Source organism: Ostrea edulis, chromosome 7 (genome assembly GCF_947568905.1).
Source record: "Ostrea edulis chromosome 7, xbOstEdul1.1, whole genome shotgun sequence".
Classification (NCBI taxonomy): Eukaryota; Metazoa; Mollusca; class Bivalvia; order Ostreida; family Ostreidae; genus Ostrea; species Ostrea edulis.
This window is the reverse complement of record NC_079170.1, coordinates 7,912,241-7,938,979: the sequence shown is the minus strand read 5'-3', so window position 1 is coordinate 7,938,979 and position 26,739 is coordinate 7,912,241. Positions and strand designations below refer to the sequence as shown.

The 26,739-nt window shown below is 37.0% G+C and overlaps 1 protein-coding gene across 9 annotated transcripts in view; it reads left to right on the top strand.

Annotated features, from left to right (window-relative positions):
• The first annotated feature begins 335 nt into the window (after nt 1-335).
• The window catches only part of LOC125653723 (uncharacterized), an 86,850-nt gene continuing 60,446 nt past the window's right edge, over nt 336-26,739 (top strand). For 6 of the 9 annotated variants that reach the window (XM_056143189.1, XM_056143188.1, XM_056143190.1 and 3 more), the window contains exons 1-2: nt 19,541-25,402; nt 25,532-25,620. In XM_056143189.1, coding sequence (XP_055999164.1) covers nt 20,810-24,367 — 3,558 coding nt within the window. In that variant the 5' untranslated portion in view covers nt 19,541-20,809 and the 3' untranslated portion in view covers nt 24,368-25,402; nt 25,532-25,620. Of the gene's footprint in view, nt 721-806; nt 827-6,339; nt 8,823-12,031; nt 12,128-13,102; nt 13,344-13,433; nt 13,542-15,052; nt 15,219-19,540; nt 25,403-25,531; nt 25,621-26,739 lie in introns of those variants that run through there. The other 3 variants (XR_008796590.1, XR_008796588.1, XR_008796589.1) reach the window with 3 other exon arrangements.

Here is a 26,739-nt window from a genome sequence, read left to right as displayed (position 1 = left end):
CCAGTTTAAGACTGTAAAGGGTCGTCACACATGAATGAACACATACACAAGAAATATACCTGTACATCTAACGGGAAGACGTTAGGAATCAATGCACTGCGAGATAAACCATGCAACTTATGAACGATATTAATCAATCTGAGCTCATCCAACGCACTCAAAGGTATTCTAAGAAATTGGAAAACCTCTGTCGCCAGTCTAGCGTCCACAAGTCTAAGGATACCCGTCACGCGTTCAACAAATCATGTAGCATCATTGACTGATAACCGTGATGAGGATATATCCAAGGGCGTTTCATACAAGCGAAATGCCAGATATTACATCACTGGAATTGGATCCAGGTCCACACAACCTGGATTGGTCCACTTTTTAAAAAACCAGAGGATACCACATCACATTGTGTTTTAAACAAAAACGCCCAGGCACAAGACTCGATACAAAGATCAACGTATCACTGTCACAATTAATGTATATATTTCCCGATTATAGCTCCATAGATGTTAGGATCTTTATCCTTTTCAATAGTTGAATATCTCAATGTGTTTCCCTAGTATGTTAATCGTTCACCAGGTATGCTTGTACATTTAATCCCCGTTCAGTTAGTGTGGGTGTAGGAATTGCCGGGTGCAGACGTGTTTATCCGCATTGATGTTCATGTATTCCATCTAGTAATAGTCACCAAGTTTTAATACCTTGTAACCAGAGTCCACTACTTCTGAGGTAAGTTTACTCATTGCTTCAATATTTTTATTCCACATTTATTCCTAAAATGGCCAACGTACAAAGTTTTTTACAATTTATATTAGAATTTACTGTGACAGTTCTTGTGAGTATGCAATACATTCATATGCTATTTTATTTCAAAATGAATATGCATTTACCTAAACGTAAATGTGCGGTGTACTGTTCATGTCAGAGTATTGGGAAACGCCCAGAGTACGCAGTAAAATGTTATTTAGTAGGGTAAAGTGTATATGCAGTAAAATGCAGTGTGTAATGTGCATTTACAGTAAAATGCTATTAAGTGTAGTATAGTATAGTATAGTGAAGTATGCAGTAAGATGCAATGTATCAAATGTGCCTGCAGCAAAATGTAGTCTGTGTAAAGTGAAGTAAAGTAAGTGTTGTATGTGTATTGTAACAGTATATCTGTATCTAAATTGTCTTTACAAATTCTATCGTTACAGATCCCTTCTTAATTTGACTCCTTTTTGACAGGTTGGGAACACTTCCCCTATAGCGAGATATTCTCGCTAAAACGCGATTATCCCTCTTTAGCGAGAAATAAACATTACCATAAACAGGTGTTTTTGGCGTCTTCATTGAAACTAATGGCAAATCCTGTGCAACGTTGAATAAGTGCGACACGCACTCAACATGATGCGAATTGTTTCTATGAAATTGACAAACATAGTCATGAAATTGCATATCAAAGTTGCTGCGTAAGAGGGAAGCAGTCTGAAATGCAATACACATTGTGAGTGTTTTTGTTTATATTAATATATTTGCAGAAGTATCGGACATTTTAGCACTTTTTCTTTTTTTTTCACGTGAAACACGAAGAGATGTCCTCCACGGGTGTTTTTCTCGGTTGTACGGGATATATTTATTCTCGCTAGAGAGGGATAATCGCGTTTTAGCGAGAATATCTCGCTATAGGGGAAGTGTTCCCAACCTGTTTGAGGCACAGTAAAGGATGAACATTTGTGTATAACTTGAGTGTATTAAACCTTAAAACTCGTCTTCCTAGTGTAATGCCTGGCGTCCATCCTGCGACAATCACTACTTGACGTGTATATTATTGAATCACCAGCATTTTGGCATGACATATCCTGTCGTCGGTGGTTTTGAGGTTAAATGAAAACACCAAAACTCATTATACAAACTCGGTGCATATTTACCATCAAACAGCAATTTTCGATCATACTAAACTGAATTAAATCTTTTAGATGCATTGTATAATCACTGCTGCACTCAACGGGAGGTGGTAATGGAAGATGATCTCAATGCCAGTATTTATGAAACTGGTCTGTCTCGTATAAATTCATACAAGTCAAAAACATTCAAATACTTTCTTTCGAAACGATATAGGTCGCCTTAGTATCAATTTTCCTGTTATATCTATTTACAAAGTAAGACCACATTAAATCTTATTGTGTGTAATAAAGCTCTTTGTAGCAATGCATGCGAATAATGAATTTTTGAAGAAAGTCCTTTTAGTTTCACCTATGACCACCTTCCGGTTTTTATAGATATTGTCTTAAACGAAAAGAATTATGTTCCATATAAACCCCATAACTCTCTTCCAGCGTGGCACAAAGCAGATGTAAGCAAACTACAAGATTATGAAGTGTATATCAACAATGAATCAAGAAAAGTCTGAAAAATAAAGAAGATTTCGTGATCAGATATTTAATAGATATTCATTACTTTCGATATAAATTTACTGTTGGGTGTTTTGTTATTATAATCGCCAATTAGATCAACGTTAAACCTTGAGGAAGTTTTTGCTTTTCATTTTCTATCAAAGTATGTTTTAAGTCTCTTGATCACAATCATATAATGACTCATATTTGTTAGATTGAGACGGTCGAGTATGACTCATATTTGTTAGATTGAGACGGTCGAGTAACTTCCCCAAGAAGGTTTTAAATATTGTGAATTTTACATGCATGAATGTGATATAATCAGCGTAGAAATGGTAACTCAAATCTATTCGTCGCATTTACTAGGTTGTTGAATATGTTTAAATCGGTATGGTTCTGGGTAATAAACAATACATTGCAAAGCAACTGGCCCATTACAGTAATTTGATCAGATTACAAATTCTCAGTATATCTGATACACAGGTTATGAAAGTGACAGGATACATTTACGTCAACGATTTCAACATTAGTTTTCAAATTATTTTTATTTGTTCATGTTTTCACAAAGAATGAATAAGCATAATTGTATATATTTAAGTGTAAACAAAGGTTATATATAACATGGATATACGCTGTAGTCCAGGTTAGGGAAATGGACATATTAAGATGGCATAAACTATGTAAAAGCAATGCTTCAGGTTTGGTCCGAAATCAATGTGATTTTGTTGCACTTTCCTTTCATACAGGATTGCCCTTCCATGAGTACCTGTATAGCATTTTAAAACGACTTTGAATTATAATTAAAAGCATTTGCATGGATTGAGTGTACAATACTTGGTGTTCGTTTTATGCACGACCACTTTCACCTATGGAGGTATAATGCACATAACAGTGTTTAAAGATCATTCTATATTTTATTCCCACTTTATCAAGGACATACACTGTCAGCAAGAAAGCACCTAATGCACACAACAGTTAACAGGTTTAATAGCTTGTTTTGACAAACCAATGTTCTTAACTGACTGCTATTTATATCTCGATCCCCACAATGGCCTTTAGAAATAGTATTGTTGTTCCTTGAAAGAAAGGCGAGACAAAAGATCTTTTCGTAGTCTGAAATTTTTTTCAAAATCGTTGAAGAGTCATGTTTCCTTGTGTATGTGGAACTAAGCGTAATATCTTTTCGTTGAAAAACAATTGATCACAAACTATTCAAACAATAGTTCGATAATTCTATTTAGATTGAAATTCATTGCCTGGAACGGAAATTACGACCAGAAACCAAACTCATTTGGCTATATCTAATGCAATGTACATGCAATTAGCATGAGATCATTCATGTCCCACGATATTGATACATGTGTATGCCTCAATAAAGATTTAACAACTTCACATGAAGGGTCATCTTAGATTGACTTTTAAACGGAGCATATCGGCTAATTAATCAAATGACAACTACAGTCAAAGTCATAACCAATCAGAGCGACTGTTTCAAACTCTGTTCACCTCATTTGTAAAGATATCTGTGTTCCTGATAGTAAACGAGAAATGTTTTTCCATGATACAGTTCCGTTCCCATTAACTTTTTTCACCAGAAAAGAATATCCACACTTAGAACAAATGTTAGGTAAACTATATATCCTGTATAGTGTGGCCGGTGTAGACGCAGTCACATCTACATATATATTTTAAACGTTTGGAAGTAATCGGGACGTTTTGATAAGGTGTCATTGTTCCGAGAATATACCATCACATCGACGATTTACAAGGCGAATCGATGATCGGTTAATGGAAAAGGTCAATCAGAGATTACCTCTAGTGCGACAATGTCGTGAGGATTTGGGTTAGAATAAGTGCTCAGTGCCCTTTGTTTGTTGTAAGAGGCGGATAAATGGGGCGGACCGCAAATATTGAGGACTCGTGTCGCAGCAAATGTGGCAAGACAAAGATCCCTTCCTGCTCAAAGGCCGTATGCGCCGAACATAACCCTAAATTTTGCAGGTCTTCACTGTCATTGGTGACGTTCCCATATGATTCATTATCTGTTGTTTTTGTTTAATAAACTTAAAACATACATGCATCTTTTTAAACTTGCATTTAATTTATAATTCGGTATTTATGTAAATAGTTATTTACAAAAAAAAAACCTATATAGTTTTGCCTAATCTTATACTAACTATTTTAACCTCAGTTTAATGTTATTTTATTTATTTCTTAGTATGTATTTATTGTTCTTTGCTCTAATTTGTTTTAGACGTAAAATGATTAAGGGTAATTGTGTTGACAAGATCAAGTGCTATATAAATGTACTTCGAGTCCACCATGACATTGCCACAGCACTGGACACGCTGGTTCTAGCATTGCATTATTAAAGTTATACTTTTCTGTAGTCTTTGATGTCATTGATCATTCCATTCTAATGAGATGCCTAGAACCAAAAATAAAATAGTATTCATTTTCACTACATTCCTCCCCATTTTATTTAAAATATAATAATATTTTAAACGGGAGGAGGGGGAAAGAAAGGAGTTATTAAAATGAAATTAAAATATCTTGGTAAAGATTACTTCATGTTTGTTATTGCCACCTTTCACTACAGGATATTTTGAAGAATTCTTTGGGATCTATCTTTGATATTTAGCTATACAGGGAAGAGTTTGTTTCTTCATGGTGAAAATCAAACATGTTGCTTTAGGGAAACATTCTCACCTACATTGGGTTAAGTTATATTTTGTACACACTTGTAAGATGTGGTACACAATCGGATTGTCTGATTGTTTACAGCAGTTTTAATCATTCCGTGTCATTACTCACTTTTATCAATGTTTTTAAAAGCACAAAACATTTCAACAAGTTTTAGTAATGCAATAATTTTAAATAAAATGGGGAGGAATGTAGTGAAAATATATACTATTTTAGATCGGGTTTGAACTCCAGTAACTTTCAACCATTTAGTTGTAAACACAATTCAGTTGCTGTCTTGACACCCTTTGTTGATGCTGTCTCATATCAGAAGCTCTGAGATGATTTTGTCAATTTCTTCCTCAACCGCATCAATCTACATCTCCAAAGATATATCTCTAGTGATAACTAAAATGACCAACAACAATATTGAAATGTCAAATATTCGGGATGACCTGTCTCTTGTTCGTGACGATAGAGTATTTACATAGAGTTATATGAAATCAAAACAGAGACAAATTAGCATAAAATTGAATTCTCGTTGAGAATAGACTTATTTTTTTTTATAGCTCTGACTATTGCAATATGTAGACGCTGGGTATTTTTCCAGGATTTTGTAGTTTAGTTTAAGTGGTATATTGGCCTCGTTTTTATTACATTTTTTGTATGTGAATATTCTATAAGTTTGATAATACTCTGATATTTAAGGAATTGTCTTAATTCTGGGACACAGTATAACCTGGTTTGGGTCAGTTTACGCTTTATAATCCGCAAAGCGAATTATAAAAAAGCATAACCAAACCAGGTTATACTCGTATAATATCCCACAGAATTAAAATCATTCATGATAATTTAATGCAAAAGGACAAAGGTCTAACTTCTTTAATCAAAATGTACATAGATTCTGAAAATTACAAGTCAACTGAGCCGCGCAATGATTCACTTAGGAACCACGACGATTCGTCCAGCATCTAAGTTTTACAGAGTCTATTTATCAAAACATTGTAAACGTAGTTAACGAAGGTGAAGTTTAAAATTTGTCATGACAGAAAATGTGTGTCGGCTATGCATGTAATGCGTATTTCGCTGCCCTTTAAAAATCAACTTTGCAATAATTTACGGTTTTTAACTCGATGAAAATTTCCACTGCATGTAATTTACAAACGGATCTATAAACTGTGTGTCTTAAAAAAAAAGTTTGGTACTTTCGATTTGTTTTTCTGGAACTTCCTATGCTTTAAAATTCACAGAACTCCATACAATTGAGATGGGGGGATTTTGCTGGGTTTTCTGAAACTCTAAAGGGTAAAATGTAGATTCATTTAGACATTCCAAAACAAATCAAAGTACTGATAGTACTGACAGTACTGAAAAACAGTGTTGTGGGTTGCGGAAAGCTTAACTTAGGTGAACTTTAAAAAACACTACAGAGATTGTAATTGTCTAATGAGGAATCATTAATGGTAATTAATTTAGTGGTAATAATTCAACACTGCTAAGACAGAGTATAAGCGTCGATAGATAGATTTGTAGTAGTTGGACATTCTGCCACTACTATTGATATGTTCTTTTTACTTCGCGTTGTGTGTGGGTTTTTTTTAATGAAGATACGTGTTATATAAAGTATTCAACCCTTTAGATATTTCCAGGTAAGTTTGAGTCCGCCTAGAGTGAGGCTAGTAATAAAATGATAAATAAATAAAGTTTTAAACCTTTAATAAAGTTCAACAATTGTATGATAAATACCAAAATAATAATCCCGGGGAATGAATGTGTCTTGAGAGAAAAATATAACTAAGTAGGAAAAAAATAAAGAAACAGTAATCAAAAATACAGGGTGAGGCAACTCCTGATATTACCTTGTTGCAAGGTTTGGCTCAGAAGAAGCCCCGAGCACAGTTGTACTCGGGTTTAAATACTATTCTTAACAAAAGAATGAAAGTAAACGTTACCTGTAACGTGATTTGATAATAAATCTAGAAGTAACCAATGAGAAGTTTTGTAATAAAATACGTTTGAAAATAAAAGATAACTCTCTTCCTGTTAACTCCGTTTACCTGATCAGGATATGGGGCTCTCGGCGGGTGTGACCGGTCAACAGGGGATGCTTACTCCTCCTAGGCACCTGATCCAACCTCTGGTGTGTCCAGGGGTCCGTGTTTGCCCAACTATCTATTTTGTATTACTTATGGGAGTTGTGAGATTGATCACTGTTCGTTATCTTCGCCTTGCATCAGTAAGATATTGACGAATGTGCTTAATGTAATATAAATTCAAGGAATTGTTTTACATTTTTCACTTACAAATTTCTTAAAGGTTAAATGTTTATCTAAATAGCATCCTAGATACTTGATGCAGGAAGATGTATTTACATTTGCACCACTCACATTTATTGATTTGGAAGAAGACACTGATAACATTTGTTCCCAATAGAACAAACTCCGTTTTACTTGGGTTAAATTTAAGTGAACTATAAATTTATATATGAGATTGATCACTGTTCGTTATCTTCACCTTGCATATATGAAATTTTCCTCGGGCTCTACTTGGGCCAATAATTAAATACATGGAATCACTATCATTTACAAGGATTATTCTGATTTACTGGGATACTTGTCCCGGGTTCTGCTTTTCTTAAAAATACACTGATACACAAGCCGAGGTTCTATTCACACGGTTCTGTAAAGATGGCTGGGCACTTTGCACTTGCACTTGGTATTATTCATTAATAAGTGCACTATCATATGCGGAGTGGTCATCGGCATAACCAAGTAGTGAGACTCCGGAGTCTTTGATAAAATGTTGTAAAGTACTAGCATAAACGGTGTAAAGAACAGGCCCACATATACTACCTTGTGCTACAGAAAATTCAAGATTTTTTGGTTGATATTTAGACGAATTAATATGCACTTCCACCTATTTGGGGGAAAGATATGTTTTAAACCAATGCAATGCTGAATCGGACACCCCGAAAGTAGTTTGTAACACTTTGCCGAGTATATTATGATCAACCGTGTCAAAAGCAGCGGAAAGATCTAACGCAACTACCGCTGTGACCTGTTGCTTTTCCATTTTCCAAAAAAATATCAGATGAGAGTTTGAGAAGAGCTGTCTCGGTACTAAAGCCCCTTCTGTATGCACTTTGGTAATCTGAAAGTCTTTGCGCAATTCCAGGTATTTCATAAACTGGTTTAGTGCGCACTTTTCGGCAATTTTTGAAATATAGCAGAAGTTACCCACCGGGCGATAGTTTTTTAAGATCGCCTTTAAACCATTTTTCTTCAGTAGTGCTCTTATGATTGCTGTTTTCCACTCATTTACAAAAACACCAGATGTAAGAGATTTGTTGACTATGGGAGTTATTGTTGGCAACACCTCAGAATACTCTTTTATCAGTATTGATGGAATGGGGTCTGTTGGGCAGGTTGTAGGCTTTGAGTTTCTGATCACACTTAAACATCTACATCAGACACTGATTTAAAATTATTAAACTGGTATGGGCATTTGAATCCAAATTTGGATCAAATTGTTCGAAATCGTCTAAAGTTTTACGAATATTTAAAATTTTAGTCATAAAGAATGAAATAAATTCGCCTGCTAATGATTCGTCACTAGTATTTGACGGCATAGGATTGTTTGTATCTAAGATGTTTTCTGTACACTTGTTTAGCACATCTGTATGCGTGATCATGGTCCACAGTCTTGTTGCCTCTCCATTTCTTTCCGCTGACCTACAGCATGCCTTAAGATGACCCGATTCCTCAGTAAACCACGGTAAAGTATGCCGAACCGTCACCAATTTCTCATTTTCAAGAGCATGATTGTCCAAGATGTTTCGAAGTTCAGAATTGTAAAACTTTGCTAAATCTTTTGTGTCGTACTGTTTGGTTGCATTTGCATTAAATTGAATAAGATCATTAAGAAAGTCTGTCCTATTTATGTCTTTGAGTTTCCTCACTTTCCGGACTTCTCTAGTTATCTTAGGCTTAGGTAGAGATATATATGTATGAATGGAGCTATGGTCACTTAATTGACAATTTTCGGTTGGTTCGGACCAGACTATGTTATCATTGTTTCGTACCATAATAAGATCAAGTGTATAACAAGACTGATGTGTCTGATAATTCACAAGTTGAGTTTATCCCATAACTTCACAGAGTTCGTTGAGGGCAATTGTGTCTAAGTCGTAAACTTTATTGTAATGAATGTTGAAATCACCACAAATGATAACAATGCGGTGGGTTGTTACAATCTCTTCTAGAAAAGATGTAAACTCTTAAAAAAACACTGTTGTGGTCATTGAATGCGTTGCTGATTAAAGAGGACGATACACTGTAAGAATATGCATTGTTGTCGATCTAATTTATCTAGTGAAAATTCAAAGGAATATTTTTGTACAGAATTAACCAACTTTACATCAAGAGTGTTTCTGTACATGATACCCGTTCCGCCACCTGATCGAAACTTCCGGGGAACATCGATAAAGTTATAGCCAGATACGTTAAGATCAGATCTGACAATTGTATGTTTTGGATTACTTTCTAACAAAGTTTCCGTTACGCAACAACTATCCAGTTTGCTTTTTGTAATGTGGTGAAGAATTTCATCAACTTCGTTACATATCAACTATGTGTTAGCAATTGAAAAAGAGTAATCAATCAGTCGTCAGCTTAGAGGTCGCAAAAGAGCCAGATGAACTCCTTTGTTCCATTATTTTCGTTTTAATTTTTTTCCTTCTCGACCTAAGACCGTGATAACATCTCTTAATTCCGAGCAGTTTTATTTTGTTCATCACGTCTAAGAGTTGACATGCTATTGTTATACTTGAGTGATTTTAACTCCAGTGGAGCGTACACAAAAGGCATTGCGGTTGTGATTTTGACTGATGTCAACTCACCGTAGTTTATCGACAGCAGTTTGAAAATAAACCCAATAAATATACACAAAAATACAAAACAATCCGCAGACAAAACTATCAAACGTCTTCCTCAAGACTTTACCAACATGGTGAAATATGAATTCACAAGTTTGCACTTGAAACAACATTACAATCTTTGATAATTACAGACAGCTCAAAAACGTGCTCCCATTCAAGCGGCGCACTAGTGCTTGTACTTAATTTAAGCAGATGAAGGACGTGGGGAACGAGGTCATGCCACTTCATTCCACGCATGGCGCGCCACTGGACTGTTGCTGGAATTGAGGAGCCTATGAACCAGATGGTTTTGTTGCCTATAATGACTTTGTATGGATCAGTGAAAGTAGTATATTACTAAACTGTATAGAAGGTAATAGTATATATGCCATGAATAATTATATTCCAATGGATGTGGCAAATGCATTTGATTTCAATCGACCGGATTTCATTATCTCAGAATCAGACCCCTCCGAAAGCCATGTCAGTGGTCCTGCCGATTCTCAAGCTATATGTTGCAAAATGACTCTAAACCCCAACAATTACCACAGCTTTTTGTAGAATTGCGTTAAATTGATATCTAGTAAGGGGGACTGCATCGCTATACTCAATGAATGAACAAGACGGAATGTTTTTAGGTCTCAGGCTCTGGAACATGTGTAGTGCATGTACTGGACATATTGACTGGAATTTGGGCTCCCTCTTAAAAACTAAAGTGGTTTGGTGCCCTGTTTGATCGGGTTTTGAATGAGGGATAAGAATTTTGACATAAGTTTTTAAAGGACCAATGATGATATCCTGAGATCTGATGGTATGTTAATGTTTGACTTATGACTGTAATTTCCCCCACCCTCAGAAGACCAAAATATGCTAAACAAAAAGCCGACTTGAACAGGGCTGTTTCGTACTGTGATGAGGTTACTTGTGAGAGTACTCGCATAACTTGATGCAGGATCTTGATGGTAATTGGGCAGCGAGTATCAGGTTTAGGGAGGTTTGTGCGTTTTAGGCCTTAAATTGATTTGATTACCAAGAATGGCGTAGTTGAATCTGACAATAGCCTTATTTTGTGGAGATATGACAGGACTCGCACATAAAGCTGAATAGTGTTGGCTGAGAGGTTTTGAAGTGAAACCTTAACTTTGTGGTGTTTTTCAATGCCTGAAGTTGCATCGATAAGTCTGCGATAGAATGCCCGGCCTGGGGCTATGACGCTGCATGCAAAATCAAGAAGTCCAATGAGGGAATGCAACGACCTGAGGGTAACCTTTGTACTTGAGCAAAATGACCGTATTTTGTCCTTGAGTTTTAGTTATCCAATGGAGTGCAGTTTTCCCAGATGGCGCAGCTAATGGAGACTCCAAATGGGAGCATTTTATCAAAGAAATACTCTTTTTTTTAAATCTAAAACCCAACAGTTCAAAATCTGTGGGATTGACTGGGACAAGTCTAAAGGTCGATTTGATGTCAGATTTAGTTAGCAGGGTACCCTGGCCGAGTACTTATACAATGGCAACGGCATCACCAATGCTTGAATAACGAACTGAGCATTCTGACTGTGGGATATAATGATTAATTGACTCGTTGTCAGGGTATAAAAGATGATGTATGAGGCGGCAATTTCCGTCCTTGTTTTTGGCACTAAACTTAGAGGGAAATTTGTATGTTATTGAAGGGTGATAGATCAAAAGGACCCCCTAGACGCTGTAGTTTCAACTCTGTGCTGATGTTTTGTTTAGCTGTGTAGGTTTTGGATGATACTTGTAAGATGTTTTGAATCTTTGAAGTTGCGTGGACCAGTATATTGAATGTGAAATTGATGGAGAATGACCGTTGGCTGTGATGTTTGAGATATATATATTTAACTTATGGGTTTGTTTGTAAGATATCCTCGCATACCGAACCAGTCGATCCGTTTGGTTCTTACACATTGATGACGTCTCTGATAATCAGTTTGGAGAAGCTGAAGTCATCTCGTTTGTCAAAAAGGACATAAAATGAACAATCTTTTAAGAATTATTAAAATCAAACGTACCTAGAACTTAACTCAATGTTTTCTTTATTGTAGTGTACTTGTTATTCAACATTTGCGATCAAGATGAATCTGTAGATAACTTTTCGTGAATGAAGACAAAGAATGTTTTACAGAGGTCTGCTAATCTATGTAAGATATATGATTTGTACTTTACTTACCATGGGATGTATAAATTGAAATATTGTTCGTTGTATTTATAGGCTAAAGTCTTTTATCCAAATTTAGAACATTAGAATTGTTGTTGAATTAGTTTTTTCACCCGTTAGCATGCGTTGTGGTGGCAGGGGACAGTTTTTTTTGGGGGGTGGGGGTGGGGGTTGGGGGGGGGTCTGAAACATGTAGGTAAAGGTATACGTCAAAGATGACAGACAAATGAAATATCATTTTTGATTTTATATCAATACCTGTATTTCATATTTGTAGTTGATACATCATAACTCTAAACTGCATGTAATCCATACATATTGCTGCTGGTGCACAAACCTTACTCTAGGCAGATGCCCTTTGCTCGTCTTGATTTTTCTCTCATTCGGGCTAAATCCTCACCACTGAAATCCCATCATAATTACATGCGAGGTGACTTAGACACTGTACAACCAACAACTTTCTTAGGCCTCCTTAAAAATTTACCTTTCACCTTGGGGCATCCATCTTTCCTCTTAGCAGCAGACCTTTTGATTGTTTCACCTGAATCTCTGCAGCAACTGACGGCATGTCATACTTGCGTATTTGCGCCCATCTATATGCTTGGAATCATGGTGATACCTGCATGTTGGATATTAAAAGTTTTCTTTAAGAAATCAGCTACACTTGACATATACCTTTAAATTATCTTACACCTGTAATATCACTTCAATTATATATTTTACGATTTTTAAGAAGCTGACCAGGCCTATAGTGCAAAACTGTTTCCTGTTACCTGGTGTAGCTAAATTATTCATGTTAAATGGTATAATTTAACGCTTTTGCATTTTCAATATGTTTTATTTGAAACATTTAGACAAGGGTGGCAAAACTCCGTCGCTTGTTTGTACCAGTGGTTTATATAACTAAGTTAATGTAGATGTGTTGAGAGTAAATTTTTCATTGTTGAATGTTACTTAGGTTTTCTTGCAACACCCAGTGTTTAGCACAGCAGAACAGTGTTTAGATCCTACAATCACGATAGAATATGTGAATTCATGTCCAGAGAGCGCAACAGCTTGGCAGAAAGCTTCAGAAAAGAAACATTGTTCTGCATATGGGAAAACATGTGCTGATTACAAAGCTTTGAATTATCACTGTGTAATGAACACATATAGGAATGCTACGCTGGAGATTTGTGCTGCCGACGTACTTATTGTTGGTAAGATGTGCATTGCTTAATTTGTCCATTTGTTTTCGCGATCTTCTTTCTTTTAACTTTATTTAATCCTTAATGTTGTTCCCTATTTAGGTCATTATTGTCCTGAATACAACGAATATGGACAACTTATTCAGGAGCATTATGGCACAATCTGCAAAACATGTCCCTATTTTTACTATTCAAATGAGGTTTATGAATGTAAGTATTCGCGTATTATGTATACTAGCGAAAAAAAGAAACTGCATTATAAAATTCAGTATAATTTTTCTATATTTATTGTTTATATTTATAAAATGTAAACAATCGATAAAGGTGCTGTTTTTTAACAATATCGGATAGTACCCGACTCAGATGGACGGAGTTTGTCATGGTTAGTAAACACATGTTCGTACGCACGAGTTTTACTGGCCAATACTGTTTGGAGTAAGAAGCGTAAAAGGTTTGTTTGGACACTATTCGTTCAGGAAAGCATTTTAGTTTTGACAACATTTACTCTTCTGTCATACCACGACTCAGCGAAAACCAACTTAATTGTGCTGTCGGGATGCTTCAAGCGGGAATGGCACAACATATCGTAGCAAGACACTTTGGAGTTCATCAGAACACCATCCAGTCATTATGGAGACGTTTCCAACAATCTGGTAACACTCGGATTCGACCACGTTCTGGGCGTCCTCGTGTGACGTCGTGTCGACAGGACAACCACATTAGACTTGTGTACATGAGAAATCGTTTTCAGGCAACACGTTTGACTGTTCGTAGCATTCCTGGACTTCGACCAATCCGTCCAAGAACTGTGTGTAATCGTCTGCGAGAGCACAACAACAGACCAAGATGACCAGCGGTGCGCCCAATACTGCTTCAACATCATCGTATCGCTAGACTGGCGTGGTACGGACGACATCTGCAATTCAGAATACAGGACTGGGCCAATATTCTGTTCACTGATGAATCCAGATTTGATTTGATTTGATTTGCATATCAATGACGGCCGTTGTAGAGCGGTACCAAGACGTTTGTGTTGTGCAACGTCGACAATTCGGTTATGGTGTGTGGTGGAATAACAGCACGTGGAAAGACCCTTCTACAAATTGTCAATGGAAATCTCACCGGCGTACGCTATCGAAACGAAATATGATACCTTTCATACAGAGACAACAAAATCACATCACTCTGCAGAAAGACAACGCAAGACCACATGTTGCACATGTAGTCGGGACTTTTTTGTTCGACAGAAAATCTGTCTTGCCTTGGGCAGCTGTTTCCCCCGATTTATCGCCGATCAAGCACGTCTGGGATGAAATGGAAAGACGTCTATGCCGTTTACCTAATCAGCTAGTGACATTGGCTGATTTAGGCCAGCCTTTAACCAACATCTAGAACAACATCCCTCAAGCATTTCTGTCACCAATAAGGCGCCGTTGTCAAGCATTCATGAATGCAAATGGTGGTCACACGCGCTATTAACTTTGTTAATTCAAGCTCGAATACCAGCTTCTTTCGAGTGTGCTGAAATTGACGTTATTCGACGTTAACATTAATAGATTATGAAATGTTATAGCGAATATATTGCAAAAAATAAAATGTGTTCATTATTTTTTTATTATTATTTTTTCATATATTAAATAATGCACATGTTTTTTAACGCTAGTATATTTCATAATACAAGTATAAATTCTGATATTACATGTACAATGTATGTTTCGTAGATCCATACTGTTTCCAGTATCAAAATGTAGAAGACAAGAATACAACACTAATGACAACAGACAATGATTACAGTACATCTGTGGAGAGTACTAGTATACAGAGTGCTTTTGAAACTACAGCAAACTCAATATCTATGATCGCATCAACGACATCAACAAGCAAAAGGTAAACACGTTATACTCGCTTATGCAATGGTGTCTTTACAAATTCGTGTATTAGTATTTTCCAAAATGATGAAGATTTGATCTTCTTGAAAATCACACTTTCTTGAAAATGAATTGTTCAATGATTAAGATTGCATGCAATGTGTAATTCTACTGTTTTCCCATTGCTAATGTCAATACCATCACATGATAGCTAGGTCAGTTAAATGATTACACTAATCATATTTGTCGATATACTTCACTTATAGATTGTAATGAGAATCATAAAAACACATATTGTAAATACCTGGGACAATTCTAGTTTAATTGTGACGTCACGGTCCGTGTGCGTTCTCTTAATTTTATATCATTTGTAGGATTTTTAGATTGACCACTGTTCGTTATCTTCCATTTTTCATGATGGTGATGCAAATAACAAGACGTAAGCACTTGTATGTCGGCTTCCTTTCGTCCCCTGTTATTTTCGCCTTTCTGTACTTGCTGAAAGTTTCGCCCCGTTTTGTATCTGCTCAGACACACTTGTGTTTAAAGACATATGTGGAAAAAATAGTTTCGCTCAGTCTTAAAGTCAGCCACTGACAAGGACAAAAGGGACACAAATAAAACGGGGCCAATATTTCCATGTACACAGTTGAAATGAATCTGTTTCTAAAATTTTAAGTATGTAAAGAAGAGGTTGTGAATTACGCCAGCAAGATTTCGGTTCTTAACATTAGTTTCGGTTTATGAGATTAACAAAGACGCTTTATTTAGCACGGCGTACGTTTGTCAGCATGTTGAAGTACTGCTCCATACGTCTTTGTAAGCGTTTTGGATGGCACAAGTTTTTTCTCGAACACACCTTGCGTCACAAATGGAATTCGACAATCAAGTGTATCGATAGGGAAATTAGTAAACTATGGAATTCTGGCAAAGAAGACATCATGTGTCAAGCACACTTCGTGGAAACTGATTGCATAGACACTGAATAAGGTTAGTGATTCACTAACTCATATTCATTTCAGATGCATGGTTTCTTGAAAACTGCTGATATGTACGTTTACAGTTGAAGGAGAATGACTGTTACAATTTGCACTCTTTCAGAAATCTAGATACTAATAACTCTTAAAAAGTGATAATATTTTTTTTCTTAATTTTACCATTTTTAAGTTGTGTGTTAAGTTCTTGCCTTTATGTCTTTCAGATTTACTTTAATGTTTTACACTTTAATTCGTTGATTTAATTGTAAATCTATAAAAACAATGAAACTGCCTTTATTAAGAATCATGCAAATGTATCTGTACTGGACTTTCCATATATATTTGAGTCAAATTCTTTAATTTCATTGTTCTACATGATAGGGTGTGACTGGTCGAAAGGGGATGCTTACTCCTCCTAGGTCCGTGTTTGCCCAACTATTTATTTTGTATTGCTTATAGGAGTTATGAGATTGATCACTGTTCGTTATATTCACCTTTCATGATGGCGCGGGGATTTCAACAGTCTCGATTGAAGTCAGCATTTCGCAAATTCTATGGTTGTTATAACGATCTAGTTCGTCAATACAATCTATCATTGGGTCAATTGCTGCCGGACGTGTTTCATACCGATTGTTAGGTCGTGCTTGGCACACTGATTATGACTACGGATAACTCCGTTTACCTGATCGGGATATAGGGCTCATGGTGGGTGTGACCGTTCGACAGGAGATGCTTACCCCCCCCCCCTAGGCACCTGACCCCACCTCTGTTGTGTCCAGGGGTCCGTGTTTGCCAAACTCTCTATTTTGTATTGCTGATAGGAGTAGTGAGATTGATACCTATTCGTTATCTTCACCTTTCTTTTGTAACTGCAAGACACAAAATTGTCTCCCCATCTAGATCTTAGCACACGAAGTTAACGTGTGGTAAAGAAGATGGTAATATGACAGACGCAGATGTACACTTGACATCTCCATCAAATAACAGCCACTTAATGAGGAATTAGAAATGAAGCATGTTTACAAAAAATACAATGTGAAATACAGTGTGATATACCATTCGTTGGTAAAGCAAATGAGAGAATGAACAACAATAGTTACTTCATATGATATAATACAGGTTTCAACAATGATGATAAGTTTATGTCTTTTTGTTCAACGTTTAAACATTAGGCATGTCCTAATTCGCTCCACTTTTAACATTGATTGGCAGGCCTAAAGACCAAAAAACATGTAGTCTGTGTTGTAAATACGTTTGTAGATTAATGTTGTTATAGTGCTAGATGTATTTATATGTGGTTTTTGTTATTATGCTTTTTAACAATCTGGATGTTCGTGTCGTTGGTCATTTTAGTGCTTTGTATAATTTGTTGTATTTGACCTTGTATCCATATTGTGGATTCGACACTTTGAGGCATGCTTTATTGCTTATATATATATATATATATATATATATATATATATATATATATATATATATATATACCGACAGTCCCTCCTCCAGTATAAAGAAAAACCTCAGAATGACAGGGTTCCATTGGTCACTCCGTATCATCCCGCCCTCAAGAACATCAACGGTATTCTGAAGAAACACCTGCCCATTCTGCATGCCAACAAACGAATGGCTGGTGTTTTTAAGGAACCACCGATGGCATCCTTCAGACGTCACAGAAACCTGAAGGACATGATAGTAAGGACTAAACTGGAAAACAATTTACCCAATGGAGGTTTCAAAACATGCTCAGACCTCAGATGTTAATTACGCAAATATAGCTCCGACACTGAGGGTTTTAGCAGTCCTGTCACGGGTCGCAGTTATAAAATATTGGGAAACTGTTCCTGCAAAACCAATAACTGCATCTATTTCATCAGTTGCGATATCTGCCAGAAGCAGTACATAGGAGAAACAACAGACCTTCGCAGACGGGTCAACAACCACCGGTCCTCCATCAGAACCAAAAAAGATTTGCCAGTAGCAACACATTTCAATGGCAATAACCACCGATGGGAGGACATGACAGTAGTGGTTATTAATCATGACCCTAGTTGGTCAGATACCGAAAGAAAGCAGAAGGAAAAATTCTGGATGCACAGGTTGAAGTCATTTGAACTGCATGGTATCAACAAACCTACTGACTTCACCAGGATGAATACGGGCTAAACCCTTACTAGATTTTAAGCTTCATCTAGACCTGCTCGTCTTATCATGTCCATAACAGTGGTACTATGACCATCTTTGAACACATTTGTTTTTCTTTTCAATTCTGTTTACAATCAGCCCATCTTTTTAATTTTTTTTTTGAACTTCATAACCGATTGCTTACATGTAAAACCCATTTATCAGTTTCCGTGATTCTATGTTTTTTATACACATCTCCCCTAGATATGATCAGTACGGGAATGTCTGATGTTGATTCAACTTCCTGGGCTGTCTATTCTTTGTTTTTGTTTAGATTTGGTCCATTTTGTTAACTTATTCAAACTTGTTGTTTACATTATCTTTCTCTCAAACTTTGTTCATTTCTTACTTCGTTTACATAGCCTATTTTCATTTATTATTTATTTTTTGTATTTGTTACTTATTATTATCTTTTATAAATTATGCATGGTTAAAATAGAACCTCTCTGGGTACGAGTTACCTTTACTATTTGTCAACGTATTTGGGTTAACTCGTTCCACTTGAGATTAATTAAGTTTATTTTTATTTTCGGACATTTTGGATCAGCTCTTTGGACGAATAAGGCATGTCCTAATTCGCTCCACTTTTAACATTGATTGGCAAGCCTAAAGACCAAAAACATGTAGTCTGCGTTGTAAATACGTTTGTAGATTTGTGTAGTTGTAGTGCTAGATGTATTTATATGTAGTTTTTGTTATTATGCTCTGCTGATATTGACCACATTATGTAATTCTTTTCGTTTGTCCTGAAGAAGGGACGGGTCGTCCCGAAAATTTGACAATCACGTTGTTCGTGTCGTTGGTCATTTTAGTGCTTTATATATATATATATATATATATAAAGCACTAAATAATCACAACTAGGTACTGGGGTGAAAATTTCCAGTACCTAGTTGTGATTATTTAGTGCTTTATATATAATTAATTGATTATCACATGTATCGTTTAGATCCTAGGGGTAAACGTAAGGTTGGGTGTTATAATTGTTTGTTTGTGCTTTATATATATATATATATATATATATACATATACATATATATATATATATATATATATATATATATATACATGAAGACGTTTAGTAAAGCTTTAACGCTTTCATTTCAAACCTTCAGAAGATTTACATTCGATATGCAAGAGCTTTTTCTGGGTATAGTCAGTTTTCAAATCGAGGTAAGCTACTCACAAACAAGTTGATGGTACAGGGATTTCAACAGTCTCGATTGAAGTCAGCATTTCGCAAATTCTATGGTCGTTATAACGATCTAGTTCGTCAATACAACCTCGCATTGGGTCAAATGTTGTCTGACGTGTTTCATACCGATTGTTAAGCCGTTCTTGGCACACTGATTTTGACTGCGGATAACTCCGTTTACCTGATCAGGATATGGGGCTCACTGCGGGTGTGATCGGTCAACAGGGGATGCTTACTCCTCCTAGGTACGTGATCCCCCCTCTGGTGTGTCCAGGGGTCCGTGTTTGCCCAATTATCTATTTTGTATTGCTTGTAGGAGTTATGAGATTGATCACTGTTCGTTATCTTCACCTTTTATTTAGTAACAGCGACGTTACTTCACAAGCAGCGGAACGTTAAAATTAAACAAATCTAGACGTCATTACATACTGACTGTTCAAACGTATTGTTCATTGTGACGTCATAGTAAAGCAAAACAAATTTCAACGTCATAAGACACTGAACATTAAAACATAGTGTTTACAGTGATGTCATTATAAAGTAATGTGTGAAAACGTTTTCATTTACAAATATGATAACGTTAAGCTGAATTATTGAGTAAAGGTGACTCCACCGGAATTCGTTGGGTCGTCCGGAAACGTTTATTTAGTTAATAGTGATTACATCCGGTTTGAACATTAAGACATTTTTTCTCGTGCACCGAGGACAGACTCGGGGAGTGATTTTCCCAACACAGCGTCTGGGATGCTTTCCATCGATCTTGCGGTGTAAAGGGACAGCGATGTATGTTCATTCTATTTATTTTTATGCTATTTGAATTATATATTTTCTAAAGTAAATGTGAAATTCTGAATTTATTAAGTCAACTATTCTGATATACGTGTGAGCAGAATTTGTTTATATGTATTTCAGTTTGTTACCGTAATTACTGCTACATGAATAAAGAGGTAAAACTGCTGGGCGTTTTTTATTGACAAAACAGAGAGCTGTGGCAGAACAGTAACAAAATCGTGAGTATTCTACCTCAACCACCCATCGAGGATCGACAACGGACCTATCCTGGGGATAAGACGTTCTTCCGCGGATGTCGGATACCTGTGAAGATGGGCTTCCCACCTAATCCTCTCCTTACCTGTACCATCACCTTGTATTCCGTGATACTTCCTGTGTTCCTTGGACAGTGACATGTTTGTTTATATATGGTATGTGCAAATCTACCGTGAGCTAGTTGTGACATATTGCTGACATCGGTGATTAAATATGGCAACTGGAGGAAAACCGGCGGATTTCAACGCTGAGGAAAGTGAGAATGTACACAAACAGACAGAGGAATCTGAGGATAAACGTCGACTGAAGACCATGACAGAAAAAGGCTTGATTCAATTTTCTACCTTTTTGAAAAATTATAAATCTCAGGAAGAAAATGCTTGGATAAAGATTGAAGAAATCATAGCTGACATAGATGAAATTATTACACAAAATAACTATAAAGAATTGTGTAAGATAAAAGCAGAGCTTCGACATCTTAAGCTTACTTATTGTGATTGTGCAAATGACTTCCTCTCATTTCTCAAAAGAACAAATACAGCAGAGAGTAACGAAGAATACTCGATCCAAGAACCAAGGTACCGTAAAAGAGAAGACATCATAGATCAACTGATGAACCGCATTGAGGACGCTCTACTGGATGCAGCAGACACTATTTCACGTGCAAGTGGTTCCAATAGACCTCGATCCAGAAGCTCTCTCAGCGATGCATCTAAGTCTCAACGAATTCAACTAAAACAGAAAGCTGAAACAGAAAAAACTAAACTAGCATTCATCAGAAAACAAGTCAACCTTCAAACCGAAAAATCTAAAATCGAAGGACAAATCCAAATCCTTGAACAGACACAGTCGGCCGCCATTGCAGATGCAGAAGCTAGAGTATTTGAGGAAGCTGAGAGTGAAAACAATAGTGTCCGAAATTCTTTCTTGGATGAGTTACCTAGTGACCGACATAAGCGTGTCGCGGATTATGTGGACAGTGTTTCTCAAGACCGTGGATTAAGTTTAGACACTCATGTGAATCCTAGAATTGCGCAAACTATTCCTAAAGACTACTACTACAATGATGTTTCTTCAGTTCCTCATAGAAATGAACATTTCAGAAGTGAACTACAGCCACAAGAGAACTCTATGGAATCAGTGTCAAGATTCCTACTCAGGAAAGAAGTTTTATTATCCAGATTTAAAACATTTAATGATGAGGCAGAAGCTTACAATGAATGGAAACTAAACTTTACATCTATTGTGAGTGACTTACAAATTTCTGCATTCGAGGAGCTACAACTACTTGTAAGATGGCTGGGACCAGAATCCTCCAGACATGCAGCAGATATTCAACAAGCCAACACGGAGAATCCTTATGAAGGAGTGCCTCAAATATGGACCAGATTAGACGAGCGATACGGAGCAATGGAACTCATTGATAACTCGCTAAAATTGAAGATAGCTGCTTTTCCATCACTTTCTGTGAAAGATCCCAAAGAACTTTATAGACTATCGGACCTCTTGACTCAAGTTGACGGTGTGAAAAAGAATCCTAGATACTCAGCAGCCTTATCTTACTATGATACCTCTCTCGGAATAGTACCAATCGTAAACAAACTACCCTATCAGTGGAGAGAGAAATGGATAAACAAAGCTTCAGAATACAAGAATCGGTATAATGTTCCTTACCCACCATTCACTTTCTTTGTGAAATTCATGCAAGACTTATGTCGTGTGAGAAACGATCCTGGATTTCAGTTTAGTGAACCAATGAAGAAGGAGATTAAACCGAAACCTTCAAGTCAAGTTCGTTCAAGAAAAACTGAAATCAAACCTAGCAAATTAACAGGACAAAAGAAAGTATGTTTTCTGGAACACAGAGATGAATCAAATCACACTATCAAAGACTGTCGTAAATTCCGTGCACTTCCTATCAACAATAGAAAAAAGCTCCTCAAAGAAATCGGAATATGTTTCAGATGTTGTGACTCTAAGGACCACTTAGCAAGAGACTGTACTGTGACTTTGAAGTGTGACTCGTGTCAGAGTGATAGTCATTGTGGGGCATTACACGTGAATAATTCCCAAGGCGGGGAGGATAAGGAGAATTCATACAGTATTGAAAGTACAAGATCTAAGGAGTACTATTCATCAGGATCTCTCACAACTAGATGCACTCAAGTCTGTTCAGTGCCATTCAATGGAAAACCCTGTGCGAAAATCATTCTGGTGGATGTTTTTCCATTTGGACGTGAGGATCTCAAGAAAAGAACATATGTGATTCTTGATGATCAGAGCAGTAGAACTATTGCAAGGTCATCCTTTTTCGACAAGTTTGGAATTCAGGGAAAAGACATTTCCTATATCTTGTCATCATGCAATGGATCAAGCATGGTCTCCGGGAGACAAGCCATCTACTTCATAGTATCATCAGTTAATGGTGATGAGCAGATACACTTACCGTCCATTATAGAGTGTGATGGTATCCCAATCTCCTATGAGGATATCCCAACTGCAGCTGTAGTGAAATCATACAAACACGTGTCAAACTTGGAATCTGAAATCCCACCAATAGATAGCAACGCTGAAGTTCTTCTGATTGGACGGGATGTTCCTTATGCTCATCATGTACTGGAACAAAGGATTGATAAACCAAACTTACCATTTGCGCAAAAACTTCCCTTGGGCTGGGTCGTGATAGGGGTTTGTTGTTTAGGCAAAGTACATAGACCTCAACAAGTGATAGTGAACAAGACTCGGATCTTACTCTCCGGACGAGGAACTCACTTCATACCATGTTCATCTCATTTGAACATTTCTACACCTCAAAAACTTTCTGATTCTCACCTGTCATGTGAAACTGGAATACAATTTTCTCCGATCTTTGAACGAACTAAAGATGACGACATTCAGGGATTGTCCATCGAAGACCGAGAATTTTTAGAAATTATGGAGAAAATGTGTCACAAGGACAGCACTGGACATTGGTCAGCTCCACTCCCACTGAAGTCAAATAGAACTAAGCTTCCCAACAACAGAGCACAAGTACTAAAGAGAACCTTTTCACTGCTTGCGTCGTTTAAAAGTGATCCTGTGAAGAAGGATTTGGCCATAAAATTTATGGAAAACCTGTTTAATCATGGATTTGCTGAGGAAGCCCCCGAAGTTCCAGAGGGAGAAGAGTGTTGGTACCTTCCTATCTTTCCGGTATTCAATCCAAAGAAACCAAACAAAATATGTATGGTTTTCGACTCATCCATTACTTACCAAGGACAATCACTGAATTCCTCATTACTTCAGGGACCTGATCTTACCAACAATCTACTAGGTGTCCTTTTACGTTTCCGCAAGGAACGCGTAGCAATCACAGGGGATATAGAACAGATGTTCCATATGTTTCGCTTAGACGAAGAACATCGAAACTTTGTCCGCTTTATTTGGTTTGGAAATAACGACCCAACAAAGCCTCTAAGAAACTACAGAATGTGTGTGCACCTATTTGGAAATTCCCCTTCACCATCAGTCGCAACATATTGTCTTCATAGATGTGTAGAAGAACCATGTGACAGGATCATGGGCGCCAAGAGACTTGTATCATCAGTACTAAACTCTTGTATTACCTGTAGAAAACTACACCGGAAGCCGGAAATACAAAAAATGGGAAACTTACCCGATTTTCGATGTAAACCATCGCCACCTTTCACCTACGTAGGAGTTGATACATTTGGACCCTGGGAAGTATCAGCTAGGAAAACAAGAGGAGGAGTAGCAAATTCCAAGAGATGAGCAATCTTATTTACTTGTTTGGCTAGTAGAGCAGTGCATATAGAACTGGTGGACGAGATGACTTCTAGTGCCTTCATTTTTTAGCGATTCGTGGCAAGGTTACCGAATTTCATTCAGACCGAGGAACTCACTTTGTGGGGAGTACAGATGCACTTAACATCAATGCTATCAACGTAGAATCTCAACCAGTAAGGAAATTCATGGTGGAAAATGGATCTACTTGGATATTTAACCCACCTTACGCATCTCATATGGGAGGGATATGGGAGAGAATCATTGGAACAGCTCGCAGAATTCTTAATGCCATCATCATGGAGTCTAAGAAGCCTCTTACACATGATGTTCTCAACACTTTTATGTATGAGACATGTGCTATTATCAACAGTCGTCCATTGGCTAATGTATCCATTGATCCAACATAACCTTCAGTTCTATCTCCTTCAGTGCTACTTACACAAAAGACAGAAGTCGATTATGGACCCTTTGAAGCAGTTGATCTAAAAGACATGTATAGAACATCATGGACACACACTCAAGTCCTTGCCAACCAGTTTTGGAAACGATGGCAACAGGAATACTTGTTCAGTCTGCAATCAAGGCGAAAGTGGACTATTTCAAAGGAAGACATCAAGGTCAACGACGTAGTGCTAATGAAGGATACTAACACTGTCAGATACGAATGGCCGATGGCAATTGTTCTTCGAACCTTCCCCAGCACCGATGGACATATACGTAAAGTAGAACTCCGACTTGTTAGGAACGGTAACTGTGTTACGTGTGTTAGACCCATTACAGAGGTTGTTCACCTGTTTACACCTTCATCATAGTGACATCATAAGATGTCAGGCGGGGAGTGTGACGCCACCGGAATTCGTTGGGTCGTCCGGAAACGTTTATTTAGTTAATAGTGATTACATCCGGTTTGAACATTAAGACATTTTTTCTCGTGCACCGAGGACAGACTCGGGGAGTGATTTTCCCAACACAGCGTCTGGGACGCTTTCCATCGATCTTGCGGTGTAAAGGGGCAGCGATGTATGTTCATTCTATTTATTTTTATGCTATTTGAATTATATATTTTCTAAAGTAAATGTGAAATTCTGAATTTATTAAGTCAACTATTCTGATATACGTGTGAGCAGAATTTGTTTATATGTATTTCAGTTTGTTACCGTAATTACTGCTACATGAATAAAGAGGTAAAACTGCTGGGCGTTTTTTACGGACAAAACAGAGAGCTGTGGCAGAACAAGGTTTGAACATATTAATGAAATGTTTTTCCTTTTCACATATCTGAATGTCACTTCCATCTGTAAACTTGTAAAATGGAAATATATTGAATTGCTTTTTGTCCACAAACATCTAAATGTTCACTTAGTTGAATTTGCCTGTATTCCGGATTGTGGATTTGCTGTTTGTGGACCGAGCTCGAAGCGAGTTGCTTGTTTCCCCAATATAAAATTTTTTGCATAGAGGACAGGTAATGACATACAAGACATTTTTGCTCTAAAACTTCATTGTTATTTCGTATTTCAAACATTTCGATTGAGCATCACTGTAGAGACATTATTTGTCGAAATGCGCATCTGGTGCAACAAAATTGGTACCGTATAAGTTTTACATTTACTACATTTCTTTGCCATAACAAGTTACAAATCTAGTTTGAATTTTATCTCAGTCCATTGTACATCAAACTTGGTGCTCTAGTACATTGTAAGGAGGAGATGACATCCATTGATTTTGATGTAGCATGGTCAAAGATCAAGTGTCAACCTGGACATCGGAATATTCTGTCTGCTCAATATCTTGAGAATCCTTTGCTTGATGGACATCAAACTTAGTACACCAGTACATCCTAAAATTTAGATGACCCTTAGTGATTTTGAGGTCACGTGGTCAAAGGGCAAACTGGACATAGGAAGATACTGACCACTCAACATCTTGAGAACTCTTTGCTTGACATACATTAAACTTGGTACACTGGTACATCTTACAAAGTAGATAACCCTGAGTGATTTTGAGGTCACATGGTCAAAGGTCAAACTGGACATAGGAAGATACTGTCCACTCAGTATCTTGCGAACCCTTTGCTTGACAGACATCAAACTTGGCACACAGGTACATCTTAAGAAGTAGATGACCTGTAGTGATTTCATGGTCAAAGGTCAAACTGGACATAGGAAGATACTGTCCATTCAATATCTCGAGCACCCTTTGCTTGGCAGACATAAAACTTGGTACACTGGTACATCCGAAGAAGTAGATGACTCCAAGGGATTTTGAGGTCACGTGCTCAAAGGTCAAACTGGACATAGGAAGATAATGACCACTCAATATCTTGAGAACCCTTTGCTTGACAGACATCAAACATG